Source organism: Pterocles gutturalis, unplaced genomic scaffold (assembly GCF_000699245.1).
Source record: "Pterocles gutturalis isolate BGI_N339 unplaced genomic scaffold, ASM69924v1 scaffold49953, whole genome shotgun sequence".
In the NCBI taxonomy this organism is placed as follows: domain Eukaryota; kingdom Metazoa; phylum Chordata; class Aves; order Pterocliformes; family Pteroclidae; genus Pterocles; species Pterocles gutturalis.
This window is the reverse complement of record NW_010124872.1, coordinates 4601-18802: the sequence shown is the minus strand read 5'-3', so window position 1 is coordinate 18802 and position 14202 is coordinate 4601. Positions and strand designations below refer to the sequence as shown.

Below are 14202 nucleotides of genomic sequence, written 5' to 3'. Positions count from 1 at the left end.
CATTTTACCCAATCTGCACTTGCCCCTGGCCAGTCAAGATACTCCCACAGGCTAAAGTCACAGTAAGACAACATTGGGGTGCCTCTGCGGCTCAGATCAGTGCTGCCCAACCTTTTTTCTGGTTATTGAAGTTTGCCATCAGTTTTGGCAGCATGGCCTGAAAACATCCATTCTTTAGAAGCTGGGACAAGAGAGCGTTCCCAGTTCTGTTCTGCCTCTCCACTTTTTTGGGTGGCTGGTACCGGGGTGTGAAAGTCTTGCCCCTCCCCAGCCAAGGTGAGCATTGTGAAGGCTCCCGAAAGGCAGCGCAGGGTGGAGAGCAGGGTGCACAGAGCACTCCAGATACACTTTCTTAGGCTGTTGGAGCGCATGAAGGAGGGTCGGGCTGGGCATGGACTTGGGTAGATGCCCTCTGAAAAAATCTGGGTGGTGCTGGAAGAAGCTCTGGTAGTTTAAGGCAGGGGCTTTCGCTTCAGAGCCTGCTGCAAACCTGGACCCTGGTCAGCAGTGTTGTCCCCAGGATGGGATTGTTGTCCTCAGGATGGGATATAAAAGCCCAAACCACTTCCAAGTCAGCATTATTTTGTGCTGAGAGTCATGGTTCATGATAAAAATAGGACATTCAAATATTTTCCAGTAAGAGGTATTCATACCTTTAGGCCTGCCTGTCTGCCCTGTGCAGATTCAGTGTTTCATCTGGGAAATCTGAAACACCTTTTGCTGAGCTGAGCTTTTCAAAGGGAGGATCAGAGACAATAATTTTCTCCTCTGCAAGCAGAGACCAGCTTGGGGCCTTTTGGACAAGACCTCTCCGTAAGTGGGCACAGTGTAAAAAGAGGGCCGGTTCTCAGCTGGAGTTTTGCCAATGGCAGGTATGGCCACAGAAGCAAAAAGAGAACAAGCACAGTCTCCTGAAGGAGGGACACGTACCTGCAGCCCTTCTTCCTTCACCAAAGCAATCTGCGTCTCTGCAGGTGAACCCTCAAAAGGCCAGCTTGCCTGCTGTTTGCAGAGCCCATGAATGTGTGTGCACGTGGTGTTTGACTCCTGCACCCAAATGAACCTCTCCTCATGCACAAGATGTCTTTAGAACGAGCTCTGGCCACATGCAGGCTGTTAAAGCTGGAGATCTGCACCCTTGTGAACTAAGACTTGTCTGATATAAACAATTCACATTTCAGAAGCAAAGAGCTTTATTTATGACCAGAAAGGCTGCCCTCGTCCTCCCCTGTCAAGAGTGTTGAAAGCAATCCAGGAATGAACTTTGCCTTTTGGCCAGGGTTTGGTAATGAGGGTGAACAGATTTTTTTTTTTTCTTTTTTCCCCGCCATACCTATGCAAATACTGTTCTTGTTTGACAATGGAACTGAAATAGGGGGGTTGGCCACTTTACTTTAGAGTTTAACACAGTAGTAAAGTGCAGGAGTATTGCAGGATGGAAAGAGTAAACAGCTTTGTGGCTTTGGGACACAGAATTGAAGGGCTGGGTGAATTCAGATGAAGCAATGACATTTTTTGCCTTAGCCTAAGGCGGAAAGCCCAAGCCACCAGAGAAAACCAGACCTCAGCTAGTGTGAGCTGATGCTGTTGAGTGGACTCAGCAGAGCTTTGCCGGTTAACACCAGCTGAGGGATGACCTGCCGAGTGCTTGGGGACCTGCGTGGCATACAGGGCAGGGCACAAGCTGTGGTATCTCTTACCCAGCACTGCCAGCAGGTCACAGCCCCGGGGTTCCCTCCTGTATCACCCAGCCAGAAGATGCTGGGGAAGGTGGAAAAGAGTGGCATGGGAAGAGCAAGAGCTGTGTCCTCAGCTCCATCAGTGGATTCTGTGAGTCCTGAGATGGTCTTAGTGACCAGGGACTGATGAACAATGGCTGCGATTCTAGCACCTGTGGGCTATGCATGGTGGAAAGTGCTTTCCAGCCATCTAGAGACCTTTTAACCATGCGCAGAGGCTGCCAGCCATCTCCTTTAAAGAGATCTTGTGTCCCTGCATGTCTTAAATTGTTGCTGACAGAAGAGTGGTGGCAGGGACCAAAACCCACAATGACATTTTTCCAGGAGGGCAGTATTAGGCTTAATTAGCTGCTGGGCTTGGTCCAGACAGCAGACACAAGATCCCTGTATGTGGGAACTGATGTTTAAGGGCACTCCAGTATAGAGAAGTGAGATTACTCATTTTTGTGGTGGGCAGAGAAGCCTAGGCTAGCCTGTGACAATTTGTCAGAGTATGTAACTTCAGGCTGTAATTAATCTTAAAACTCCAGTTTTTGGTATCATGAATTGGAGCAGTTCCATTCATTAAAAAGTCCTGGCTTGAAACTGGTTTCCTGCATCGCAGAGGCCACAAGGTGCCCCAGTGTCTCACCCCACACTCGGTTGTGCATGGATAACTAGAAGGTCCCTTGGAGCATGACAGTCATTTTTAGCATGGGGACTTTAGCGATAGCAAATCTACCACTTCCCCTGCTGGATCGTTGCAAGGGATACATTATTTTCAGCACATATATATGTATATATATAAATATATATATACATGTCTCACTTAAGTAGATCTACATCCTTTAAGTCAGCGTGACTTGTTAATTCCTAACAGTGAAGGCAACACCAGGGCTAAAGAAACCCCCCAAACAATTGCAATTCCTATGAGAAGAAAGGAAGAGGAAAGGAAGGGCTAAATTTCAGTGAACAGAAACTGCAACACAGAGTGCCGGAGCTGTGGGCAGAGTCCCTTACCTGGGGTGATGCACTGGGCAGAGGGAGGTAGGGAGGGTGGTTGTATTGGTGGGTGGAGGGCAGCCTGCTGCATTGCATCTGCCCTGGGAGCTGGAAGTCAGCCTGTAAATAGACACAGCTACGGGTGGCAGATCAGAAAGTCAAGACATCTAAAATGCAAGGCTTGTACAAGACTTGTCTGGGTGAGGATAGGGGTTAACGGTCCCGTTCTCTGACAACCAACTTAAGGCTGTTTTTTGGCAACTTGACAATGGTTCTCCCCTTTGAGCACGGAGAAGAGTGCCTTCCTCGATGTGATGGACACTGTGCTAACCTGGGGCCCTGCTACAAACCTGGAAAAAACACGGACTGCAAGGGGGAGCTGAATGATGCTGAGAGCGCGAGCAAAGCAAGCTTAGCTTGCATGAAACAAAGTTAGTCCTGATGCTGCCAGTCACCTGTTCCCATTGCCAAAGAGCCTGTTACCTGCAGTGTCTCCCATGGGACTCTGAGGAGACGAAATTCAGTAAGATTGGAGGCACTGGTCTCTCCTGACAATGCTGAACATGCTGCTGGTGGCTGCTCAGCTCCCAGCCACAGTACATTATGAACCATGCTAGCCTCATCTGTTGTGTTGTAACACTCGCTGTTCTCTTCTTCCTTGCAGATGCCGTACCTGCTCCTGAACCCATCCACGCTGGAGATGAGGCCTCGAATGTACCCTGTGTTTTTTGGAGAAAGCATTGAGGTCAGCCCTGAGCCTGTGCAGGAAATCAGGTATAGACGGGGTAGATGAAGATTTCTTTTTCCTCAGTGCTTTTCCTTCTGCAAAAAATTAAAACGTATTTACAAACGGGAGTCATGGTAATTTTTTTGGGAAGAGAGGGACAGATGTGACAGTAATGCCTGAATTAGAAAGACACTGACAGCAGCAGAGGCGGAAGGGAGGAGGCAAGAACTGGAGGGAGGTTGTAAGAGAAGAGGGCTTTCATTTCAAGGCCAGCTCAAATCCAAGGCTATGAGAGAAAACTGTTACCATCTGTAGGCTTGATGGCCTCCACTGAATAACCTGATGGTTTTCATCCTGTTCCCTGCTGACTTGTATTCACAGAAGAAGCAACACCCTTAAAATTGGCACGTGTTTTTGTTAGCCCCTGCTGCAGAGAAACCCACATTAGACCAGCCCACAGAGACAGAGATGGTCCCTCAAGGCAGTGATGGAGCTGTTCTGACCTCCTCTGGGGCTGGTGCTGCAGCCCACGGATAAATGTTGGTCTCTGCTCTTCTTTCACTCTTTCGCTGGCGTGGAATGTACTCTGCAAACAGCATGGAGCAGTTACACACAGCTTGGGGCAGGGACGGTGGGAGGACTGTAAACCCAGTTCCCACCCCCTCAACCTATGCAAAAGTCTCTCTGGAAATGTACCCCAGTAAATCTCTGCTTGCGGAGGAACTGCCAGCGGGCATGTTTTTATGGTGATTACATCGGAGTCTTGTTTTATGTGCGCTGAATGACTTGCTTACACCCTAGCTGTGCAAAATACATTACGGCAGCTCAGATTACATGCGGTGCACAATCAGTCAACCCCCCTCCGGGTGGAGGTAATGACAAGCACACACCCAGCTTTTAATTTTTTTTTTGACGTAGAGCTGCACATTCCTTGGCTGCTGATTGCCAGAGGAGTGTTTGAGGAGCAGGGAAAACAAGTGAAAGTCCTACTGCTCCCCATGGACAGGGATTCCAGGAAAAACCCTTTACATGGCCTGGTGCCCATACAGCCCTTCTGGAGGCTGGGCAGTGACATCCCACGTTTTGTGGGTTCTGCTGATGGCTGTTAACGTGGGCACTTCCTTTGAGACTGATGGCTTGGATACTGGACAGCCATAGGCCAGTATGTCTTTGTTCCACCTGCTATTTGACCATGGTTTGAATTTTCTGTAGGCCCCAACAAGCAATGTCACCCCTCATCTCCCTAGCTTGGTTAGCCATTCCTCTTTATGCTCTGAGGGCAGGGCAATATAGAGAAAAAAAGACAAACAGCCTTTTCCTGGGATTTCAGGCTTTTCCTGCACATTCCATGGATGAATATCCATTCCTCAGCCTCTGACCTACCCCGGCTGAGGGATTTCACCACCTCTTCATGTCCTTTCCTAACAGGGTGTTTGCCTCCAATGTAGCTCTGAGGATGGAGCTGAAGCCCCAGTAGGGCTCATGGAGGAAGCCAGAGGAAGCAGCAGGCTGCATGGAGCCTGTGCAGCAAGGTCCTTTCTGCCCTGGCATGACTAGGCAGGCATGGACCTCTGTGGACGTGCACTGCAGCAATGCTGAGATGGCTTCGTAGCAAGGTGGGGTTCCAGCAGGACGCACCAGCAGGACGGAGTCCTCTTGGCCCTCCGCTTTGGGTTGTAGGGTTTGCATCTGTCCCAGTGCTGTAGGAGGTCATAAAAATTCCCAGCTCCAAAGGGTTAGAGAGGAGTTCTGCCTGTCTTCTCTGCTGCCTGGGCTGTGTTTGTGATACCCTGCTGTCCTCTGTAGGTGCAATTCTGAGGTGAAGTATGACTCTGAGAAGCATTACCGAGATGACATCTTCTATGGTCCCATCCCCACCGTCACCACCTACAGTGAGACAATCATTGCTGCTCCCAATTGTACCTGGCGGAACTACAAGTCCCAGCTGATCTTTGAGCCCCGCCAGAAGCCACTGAGGTTTCAGAGCACAACCATCATTTTTCCTAAGCGTGCCAAGAACATTTACCGGACCACCCTCAACTACAGCTTGGGTTGTGCCAAGCGTTGGTTTGCTTCCAGCGTGCAGCTGGAACTCTGCGAGGAAACCAGCCCGTGCGTCATCTACAGCGAGACCCTCTGATCTGCCCTGCCGCTGGCAACCTTGTGACCTCAAGGAGGCTGTGGCCTTTGCTGGGTCTCTGGCTGGGCCTTCACTGATGGCAACTGCATATTAATGGCTGGAGAACACATTGTCTTGGGTGAGGCTGAGCTGGCTGGGAGGAGGCTTGCAGGGCACGCGATGGTTTTGATCAGTGAAAGGCTGGCTTGTATTTTGTGACATTCCTGACATTCATGATCTGGATATTATTTTTGGTTTGGTTTTTTTTTTTTTTCCCAAGCATATCTATTTTTGACTTGTATTTAGATGAAATCAAGATGACAAAGGACCCTATTACCCATAGCAGAGTGCTGCCTTGTGAGCTCTGAAGGTCTCACCTAGCACATAGGTGACACTCACTGTAACCTTCACAGTATTTTGATCTCTGCGAAGGGAAGACCAACTGCAGAGTCAGTGTCCAGCCTGCCCAGCACACACCAAGCCAGGTCTCTTATAAATGCAGAGGAGGCAGTTACTTGTATCAGTGCATCACGTCTTGCTCCAACAGCTCATCTGGGAGATAGCTGCAATATTACACCACTCCAGTAACCTCACACCCAAGTTACTGGGAGGAGTGGGGACTGTCACCAAAAAAAAGAGGAAGAAAACAGGCACACGGTGCTCTTGCTAGCAGCTAGGTGTTTACACACCATAGCAAGGCACAGCACAACCAGGAGATGGGAGAATGGTTTACCCCGATGCATGACCACCTATTCTGTGAGCCCAGCCAAGAGTTTGCAGAGGAGGCTGAGGAAACTGAATAGCTAAAGGGCTATTTTCTAAAAGCGTCCAAGTGATTTAGGAGCCCAGTGCCCTTTTTGAAAAGTACTGTCAGTCCAAGTGTGCCATCCTGTTCGTTGTCTCGAACACCTGATTTACAGGGATCTTTATGCACTTGCAAGCCTTTTGAGTTCCAGGGTATGGCTCTATGTTGCAGAGAGGAGTGCAGTACAGGAAGATGCTGTCTAGCTACAAAAAAGCCAGTGCAGGGTTAACTCGTGAGCAAGGCTGCTCACCCTCTCAATAGTTTCCATACCTGTGCGATGGACAGCTTTGCTGACTGTGGAGGAGCAGCCGAACTTCCTCAGTGTAGAGCTTGAAGTATTGAAGACCGCAAATTTGTCCAGGTTTTACTTAATCAGTCAGGCTGTAGCAATTAACAGGTACTTCACAAACAGCTGAGCTATCTCTGCAAAAGGATCAAGAAACACTGAATGAGCAGAGGTCACTACGGCCATCCTAAGGCAAACCATTCCCCCCCCCACTCATCAATCACATCTCCTGTTATGTCTTCACTTTGGTAGCTCGCTGAAAATCTGCAAGAGCCTGGATTCCCACAAACATATAACCTTTAAAAAATGGCATGGAATTGTCTCCAAAAATGATACCAAGAATTTTTGCATGCTGTTCAGAAGAGCCCAGACTTAGAAAATAACCACACAGCTCTGGAAATTAATTTCCAGCTTTCCCTCTCCTAAACTTTCCATTTTGTTTCTGACTTGCTGTGAGTCTGATTGAGTTATTTCAGAACACAACTGAGCAGCCAAGTCAGAAAACCTATTAACAACGTCAACAAGATGTAGCTGATTGCCCAGAACAGCTAGTGCACAAACCCACAGAGATGAAAAAAAATAAATCTGAAAAACTTAATAAAATTAACTAGTGACTTATAAAGATACTTTTTCCATCAGTTTCAAAAGGCAGTTGGTAAATGTGACCAGACCTGTGACCTTTATGAAACAGAGTTCTCTTGTTTAAAATGAAGTACAATTTTTTCACCAGAGGTAAATATAAGGTCTTTATATATAAATTTAAGTCCTGATGGCTGAGGCATCATTAGTACTGAAAGATTTGTGCTGTGGCAGTGATGAACGCTGCCTCTCTAGGTGGGATTTAGGACTTGGTAGGGAGAAATCTCTCAAAGGATTTCCAAGGCTTCCACCTACTGTTGAATTATTTTCAGCAACACAGAAACAAGGATTGTATTTGTTAGTGGTCACATTTTGCTGTCACTGACTGTCAGCATCAAAGCCTGAAAAAGCAACATCTGCCTCCAGAGGGATTATTGTGCCTGAAGCAATCCCTCTCCCCAGAGCTCCGGCAAACATGAGTGCTGCGGAGGTAGCGTAGGCAGCAGGGCAGCTGAAGCCAGTACGAAAGTGGTCCCAGTGCCATGCCCGTTGGTGATGCACTTACCTGCTAGCTCATCTTGAGGTCTCTCCTGTTTCACAAGTGCCGTGAACGAGCCTTGTGACCAGTGGAAAAAACTCATCTGCCTTCCTGGGTATGTCGTGAAGGCTCTGGAGGGCTCTTTCCATGCACTTGCAGGATCTGTAGCAAAGGGGATAGGTTTCCAAGCTGAGCAGCTGTAATCCAGGTTCAAAAGCAGAGCCAGTACTCATACCCAGGAGATCCCCGTCTGATGACATTAGACTGCAGGCACCTCCACCGAGCAGGCATGGAGATGGGCTGTGAGCTCCAAGCTGAAGGGATGGCCAGAGACTCCCTGTTCTGACCATACATCAGGTTTTTTCCTGCTAACAGCTGGATTATTCCCCCGCTCCAAGCATAAAGCTGCACTATTTGATCATGCTGCTCTTCGAGCAGGACGGGTTTTCTCCAGAAAAATATTTTTTCTCAATGGCCAGCTGCACATTTCTGCTCACTATGTCCACCATTAGTTCTGCTTCCTAAATACTGGCCGCAACAGAAAAAAATAATTCAAAAAAACCCCCAAAACTAGTGTGCAAATAGAAATCCAGTGGAGAGACCTGAACCACAGTCTGGTCTTTGACCGCACAGGGCCAGGGGCTGCTAAGGCAAAGTCTCACAGGTGGGTGTCAGCCCCAGGAGGGTGCAGTGAAGGGCTGCGTCCTTGGCACTGCAGGGTCCCCAAACTTCCAGGCCAGGCCTCTTTGAAGCTTTGTGCTTTGTTTTCTCTGCAAATAGACTAGAAATGACCTAACGTGCTCCTGTTCCTTTGAGCTTAAGCAGCTTTTCTGGTTTTGCCACGTCACGAAAAAAAAAAGCCAGGCAGCAGCTTGGGTTTCTAGGCTGCCGAACACCCTATGAGCTGTGTGGCCATGGACAGGTCATGGTGGGCTACCACCCCGGACCACAGCCAAGCTGTGGCACTGCTAAGTGCCTGAGATCTGTAGAAATTTTAGAAAAATACCTTCTTATATGGTGTCTCTCATGGTCCCATCACAAGCTGCTTTTCTTCTCAGTGAAAGCTGGTGTTGGAAGGGGACTTTGTTTTTCCTGAGAACAAGAAAACCACAGAGGGTCAGGTCTTCACCCTCACCTGGGCACAGATCCCACCCTGCCTGCCCACCCACTGTCCCTATTGCTCCTATCCCTCGGGCCGGGTTAGGCGGTGGTGGCCAAAGTTTGTCATGCTCATGACTGGGAAAAGTGATGAATTTTTGTTTGTTTGTTTTGCTTAAACACCAGAAACTGAATTTTCTGTGTGTGTTGCCAAGTAAGAATTGCTCCAAGCAGCCAAGAAGTGCCTTACCTGTAATATGTTTGTACATCTAGAAGGAACGATTAGTCCGACTGGAGAGGTGCTTTTCTTTTAAATGGAGCATTATTCATCTCAACCAACAGAGCTTTATTCATGTATATTTTCTCAAAGATACAAACGATAAATTTAGACCATGGGAATGCCCCTTAGAAAGGTGAATTTCCTTGAGCAGCTGGGACCGTGGCTACACGATATATCCCCAGGATCCTAACGTGCCTGTTGCCCACAGTGTGTAAGCCTGATGGGTAAAGTCAGACTCTTGCCTTCAGGAATTATTTTCTGTTAATAGTTATTCTTGAGATCAGAAAGTTTACCAGAAGGCATCTGCTTTTTGGGGGGGGAAGGTTGGTTTTTTTCAATGTGGAAAGTCACTGTCTCAGAGGTGCAGGGTTTGCCCTTCATCCCCTTCATTCCTGTGATTGTTTTGCCCCTGAACGCAGCAGAGCATGCTTGTGTCTGGTCTGCCTGCATTGCTGGCATTGCCTTTGGGGCCAAAAAGAGGGAACCCTCACTAAATACTGAACCTTCAGCATCTGCGGACGAACACTTTGCACACACCGCAGAGAACAACTTTGACCAAAGTTTACTGCTTCTTTTGTCTTTACTTTTTTTTTCTTTTATTTTTTTTTCTTAAGCCAGCTCTACTTTTCTCAATGTGAAATACAGATTCGCACCCTAGGTGCATACTTTCTGGAATGATGAGATGAGGTTTGGGTGTTGATAGCAGTGTTTGAGTGAGCTGCTGGTCAGAGAAGTGAATGCTGTTTACTATTTATGTTGAGTGTGTCTTAAAAAAATGGGAAAGGTCACTAGAAGGCTAATGAGCAAAAGACTTCGTAGAGCAAACTGAAGACTAAAGGCTGCGTGAATCTGCTCTAGAGGCAGATGGTTCTGTGTGTGAACACTGTGAGCTAGGATATTTAGCCATTGTAGTTCTAACCTGCCTTTTTCCTGTAGGGAAGGGCATCCTTGCCTTCTTTAGAGCTGAAACAAAATCAGATCCATCCTCTTGTCACAATCAATCATTCAGTCTCACTGACATCTGTGAGCATCAGCGTTCCCCAGGCTTGCGGGGGACTGTGTGTATCAAGCACACACGCACAGAGCTGCACCTCTGTGGAGATGGGGGAACACTTCATTGGGAACGATGGATCTTGGTGGGGGATATTCAGATTTCTACTGCCAGATAAATTCTGCTCCATGAGAATCATCCCATCACTCACAAATTGATCTGTTCTGAACATCTCCTCTAAAGCTCTCCCATAACCATTGTACTTGATTCGTCTTGGGCTGCATTCATTAGTTTTCAGATACTGTGATGGCCATCAAAATGAGCAAAGTATCCTACCGCGAGAATCGTGACCTGAAGATGGGGTTGAAAGGTGTTTGAAGGTTAGAGAAGGAAGAAGAGAACATATAACTGGTGGAAATGCATAAGGATGTGTCATATTTTTATTTTTGTAAGTCTGATTCTCTAAGTTCTTGTAAAGTACTTTACTGTTGTATATGTGGTGATGCAGTAGTTCACAATATCCTTTTATTTTTGTATATTCCCCCCTCCACAATAATCCCTTTCTGTTCAACTCATAGAGAGTAATTTAAGAAGACAAAATTTATATATCGTAATAAAATGCTCAAACTGTCATGCTGATGTATCCGGAGTTTCCTTCCTTATCCATTTACTTGGTGCCTAATGCCCCATTCCCACCCAGAGGGAAGGTTTTTGGGGTGTCTCTCCCTTGCCTGTGGATTTCAGCCCAGCTCCCCGTGGTTGGGAGGCTGTGGTCTCAGTGCTGTGATGTGTAAAACCTGCTCTGTCACATACACCCAGGGAAAGCTGAAATAGGAGAGGGCACAAAACTCATGCTTCCTGCTAAGACAGTTTCACCTTTCAAGATTTCACTGATAGGCAATTCTACCATTTCTTCACTCTAAATTTCCCTTTTCCTGCTCGATCGTGTTGTACCCAGCTCTGAAGCCCTGCTGTTCAATCCAGATGATTCCTCTCCCAGATTTTCCATGGCCTTCAAGGGCAGGAAGAACCAGCACAATGCTTATTTCATATCCAGGTATCCACATCCTAGGACAGTATCAGGACCCCTGCTATGTCCTGGCTTTCCAAATTCTGAAGGCAGATGGGTTGCATCAGGACGGAAACCCTCCCTGGCCATGGAGTGCATTTTAAAGCCATTGCTGTGAATGCCTCGGGCTTGCCAGCTATTAGTAGAGCACTCAGCTGTCTTCCAAGACCTAGGATGTCTGCAGGGAGAATCTGACACTAATCCTTATGGAAAAATCGTACTGGATTTATAGGGATGAAGTCAATGGGCTTGGATGAAAACGGCGGCCAAACTCGAAGGAATGGAATGGAGAAGGGAAGGCATGTTACGCAAGAGGCTTGCTTCAGGTGCACGGGAAGTGCCTGTGTCCTCATCCCAAGCTTTCTGACACAAATCAGGGCTGAGCTGCTCCTGGGATGAAGGATGGGAGACAAGCTCATGCTCAGGCACCTGAGGAAACACCACAATGTGCAGAAGACAGGGGATGTACAGGCTGGGCGAGTTCAATGGTTGAAACCCAAATGCCAGACAAAGGACATGTGCATCCACTCCTGTTATTTAAATAAAACCATAAAACGTGAACGCTGTCCAATGAAGATTCCTGAGGTGGCAGCTAAATCCTCGGCAGCAAAAGCAGTATTAGATGCAGGATATGTGTTTTGGCAAGGGCGCTCAGATGAGCTAACCCCTAAGCTAGTGGCTTTTACTGCGCTATTTGGATGTTGTAAATTTAAGCAGATGATGCTTGGTATTAGCTGTGCTCCTGGGATATTTCAGAGAGTAATTGCACATATCTCTGAGGGATTACAAGGTGCTGAAGTTATAATGGATGGACTTTGAATTTAGACTAGACGCCTTTACGAACAGAAGGAAAGGTTTAGGCTGGTTTTACAGACAGCAAGAATGCTGAGTGTAAAATGCCAAAAGCCTCACCTAAAAGATGTTGCTGATAATGGGCAGCTACAAATTAAATAATAATAAAAACCCACATGCTGGGATCCCTGTTCTACTCAACAAAGCAGAGCTGTAAGTGAACAACAGATGCCTTTATCAAATTTCATTCCACAGCTATGTACAGTCAACAAACGATGGAGGGATTTGCCAGAGAAAGAACCTTACCTGATACTGGAGCAGTAAAAACTTCCCGCTGTTGCCAAGCCATCAGCCTTGGAGCCACCATGTGCAAGATCTTGGGCTTGTCCTCCTGTCCATATGCTCAGCAGATGTCAATGTCACCGCCTGGACCTGCAGAAGTGTCTTCGGAAGATCTGGGCAATGCCAAGCAGCAGGGAAGTTGTATTGTCCTCAGAAATGTCACGAGTCTGTGCCTGGGAGAAGGGACCCCCAGCAGCATTGTGGCCCAGCAGCCACAGTGGGGAGGTTAGCACAGGAATGGCTTGTTAGCGGGTAGGATGGAGGGTCCTGGAATTTTTTGGGGTGTAAGGAGGGAGTTTTATGAGCTCTGTTTTTCTGCTTCTAATAATTATACTGGATCCAAACAGTTCCACGCCTCGGAGTCCAAGACAGATGGGGACTTCACATCTACGAGGATGAAATGCTCATCCTGCCAAGCCTTTGATTCTCATCGTATCCTTCCTACCCTGCAAACAGGCGGACAGAACATTTCTAGCATAAAAATATCCTCCTCTCCAGCTAACCACCTCCAAATTCCCTTCCTGAGCCTGTTCTGAGCCCAGCGATCAGACATTTCTATAGATATAAACATCCAAATCATCTCCCCGCGGCTCTTCCTGTCTCACGAGCAAATCCCAAGACCAGCGGCTATCTGCAGCTCCTTGAAATACAAATGGGATCAGGGCTTCCCGTCACCTCCTGCACTGGAGAGCAAACTGCTCCAAACACCCCGTGCGTGGCTGCAGGTGGGGATGCCAAAGGGCTGCACGGACTGGGAGACCTCCGCTGGCACTGGGGTGTGCCGTGGGAGCACGTGGGGATACACACGCTTGCAGAGGGAGGGTACAAAACCACGCCAAGTGCAAAGCAGTGGAGGAATGAGCAACATACACACGCACACACACACACACACACGAGTGCTTTGATGGAGGATTGTAGAAACATTACCTTCCCCTGGGGCTTTGCAGTGAATAACCTGATTATTCATCAACCAGCTAGAACCATCAATCCCTCATTTATCATTTTCAACATAAATAATAAGGGTGAGAGAGGAACATGCCAGCAATAAACTAGTTATGGATGTAGTGTTGAAATCTGCCCATTTCCTTTAAATCTGCCCCTCTTACTGATAACAAACAGTGATCCCACTGATCCCTCATCCGAGTTCTCGAGCGTTGGATTACAAAGGACACAAGCCAACACCCTGCTTTGTGCTAGTGAGAGTCCATTTGGCGTTTGCACGGGAGGCCAGCGAGGAAAATGCAGCAAATTTTAAAAAACCACATTTGTCTTGCTGACAAATGCTCAGGAAATAAAAGCCTTTGTATTCTTCTTTGACCTCTTCCACTCACAGATGGGTTTTTGCTGTGCTTCCGACAGGGTTTTTTTTTAGCGCCTGCAATTCCGGGACATTCATTTTAGCTGCTGCGGAGCACGGCTCGGCTGCCCGACACAGGGGCTAGGAGATGATGCACGTTGTGTTATGGACCTACCAACCTGTGGTGGCCACATAGGATGGCCTTGGAGGTGCAGAGCTGGGGTTTTAGCTTCGTGTCCAGCTTCTAGTGAGACAGTATGGGCTGGCAGCGGCTCAGGACTCTTAGAGCATCCTTGGCTGGCTGAGCATGGGCTTTACCCTGGAATATAGATCAAATTAGAAGAGATAGCACCCACAGCCACATAGACCCCTAACTAGGATCTGGGAGAGGAGCTGAGCATCCTTACAGCTCTGAGCCTGTTAGCAAAGTGAAGACGGAGTGGAGCAGGGAATGGCGGAGCAGCGCTTGATGCTCGGGATACTTTGCTAAGCTCAGCACTGCTCTGCCTCCGGGTCTGCCCTTGAACTTCGCAGCTTAGGCCCTTTCTGAGTACTCAGG

At 47.8% G+C, this 14202-nt stretch overlaps 1 protein-coding gene across 1 annotated transcript; it reads left to right on the top strand.

The window, feature by feature from the left end:
• Positions 1-3384: 3384 nt before the first annotated feature.
• Positions 3385-5587, top strand: LOC104465354 (protein FAM101A-like). The gene is made up of 2 exons (XM_010078361.1): positions 3385-3494; positions 5254-5587. Exons 1-2 carry the CDS (start codon positions 3385-3387, stop codon positions 5585-5587), a joined length of 444 nt encoding a protein of 147 aa, XP_010076663.1.
• The last annotated feature ends 8615 nt before the right edge of the window (positions 5588-14202 follow it).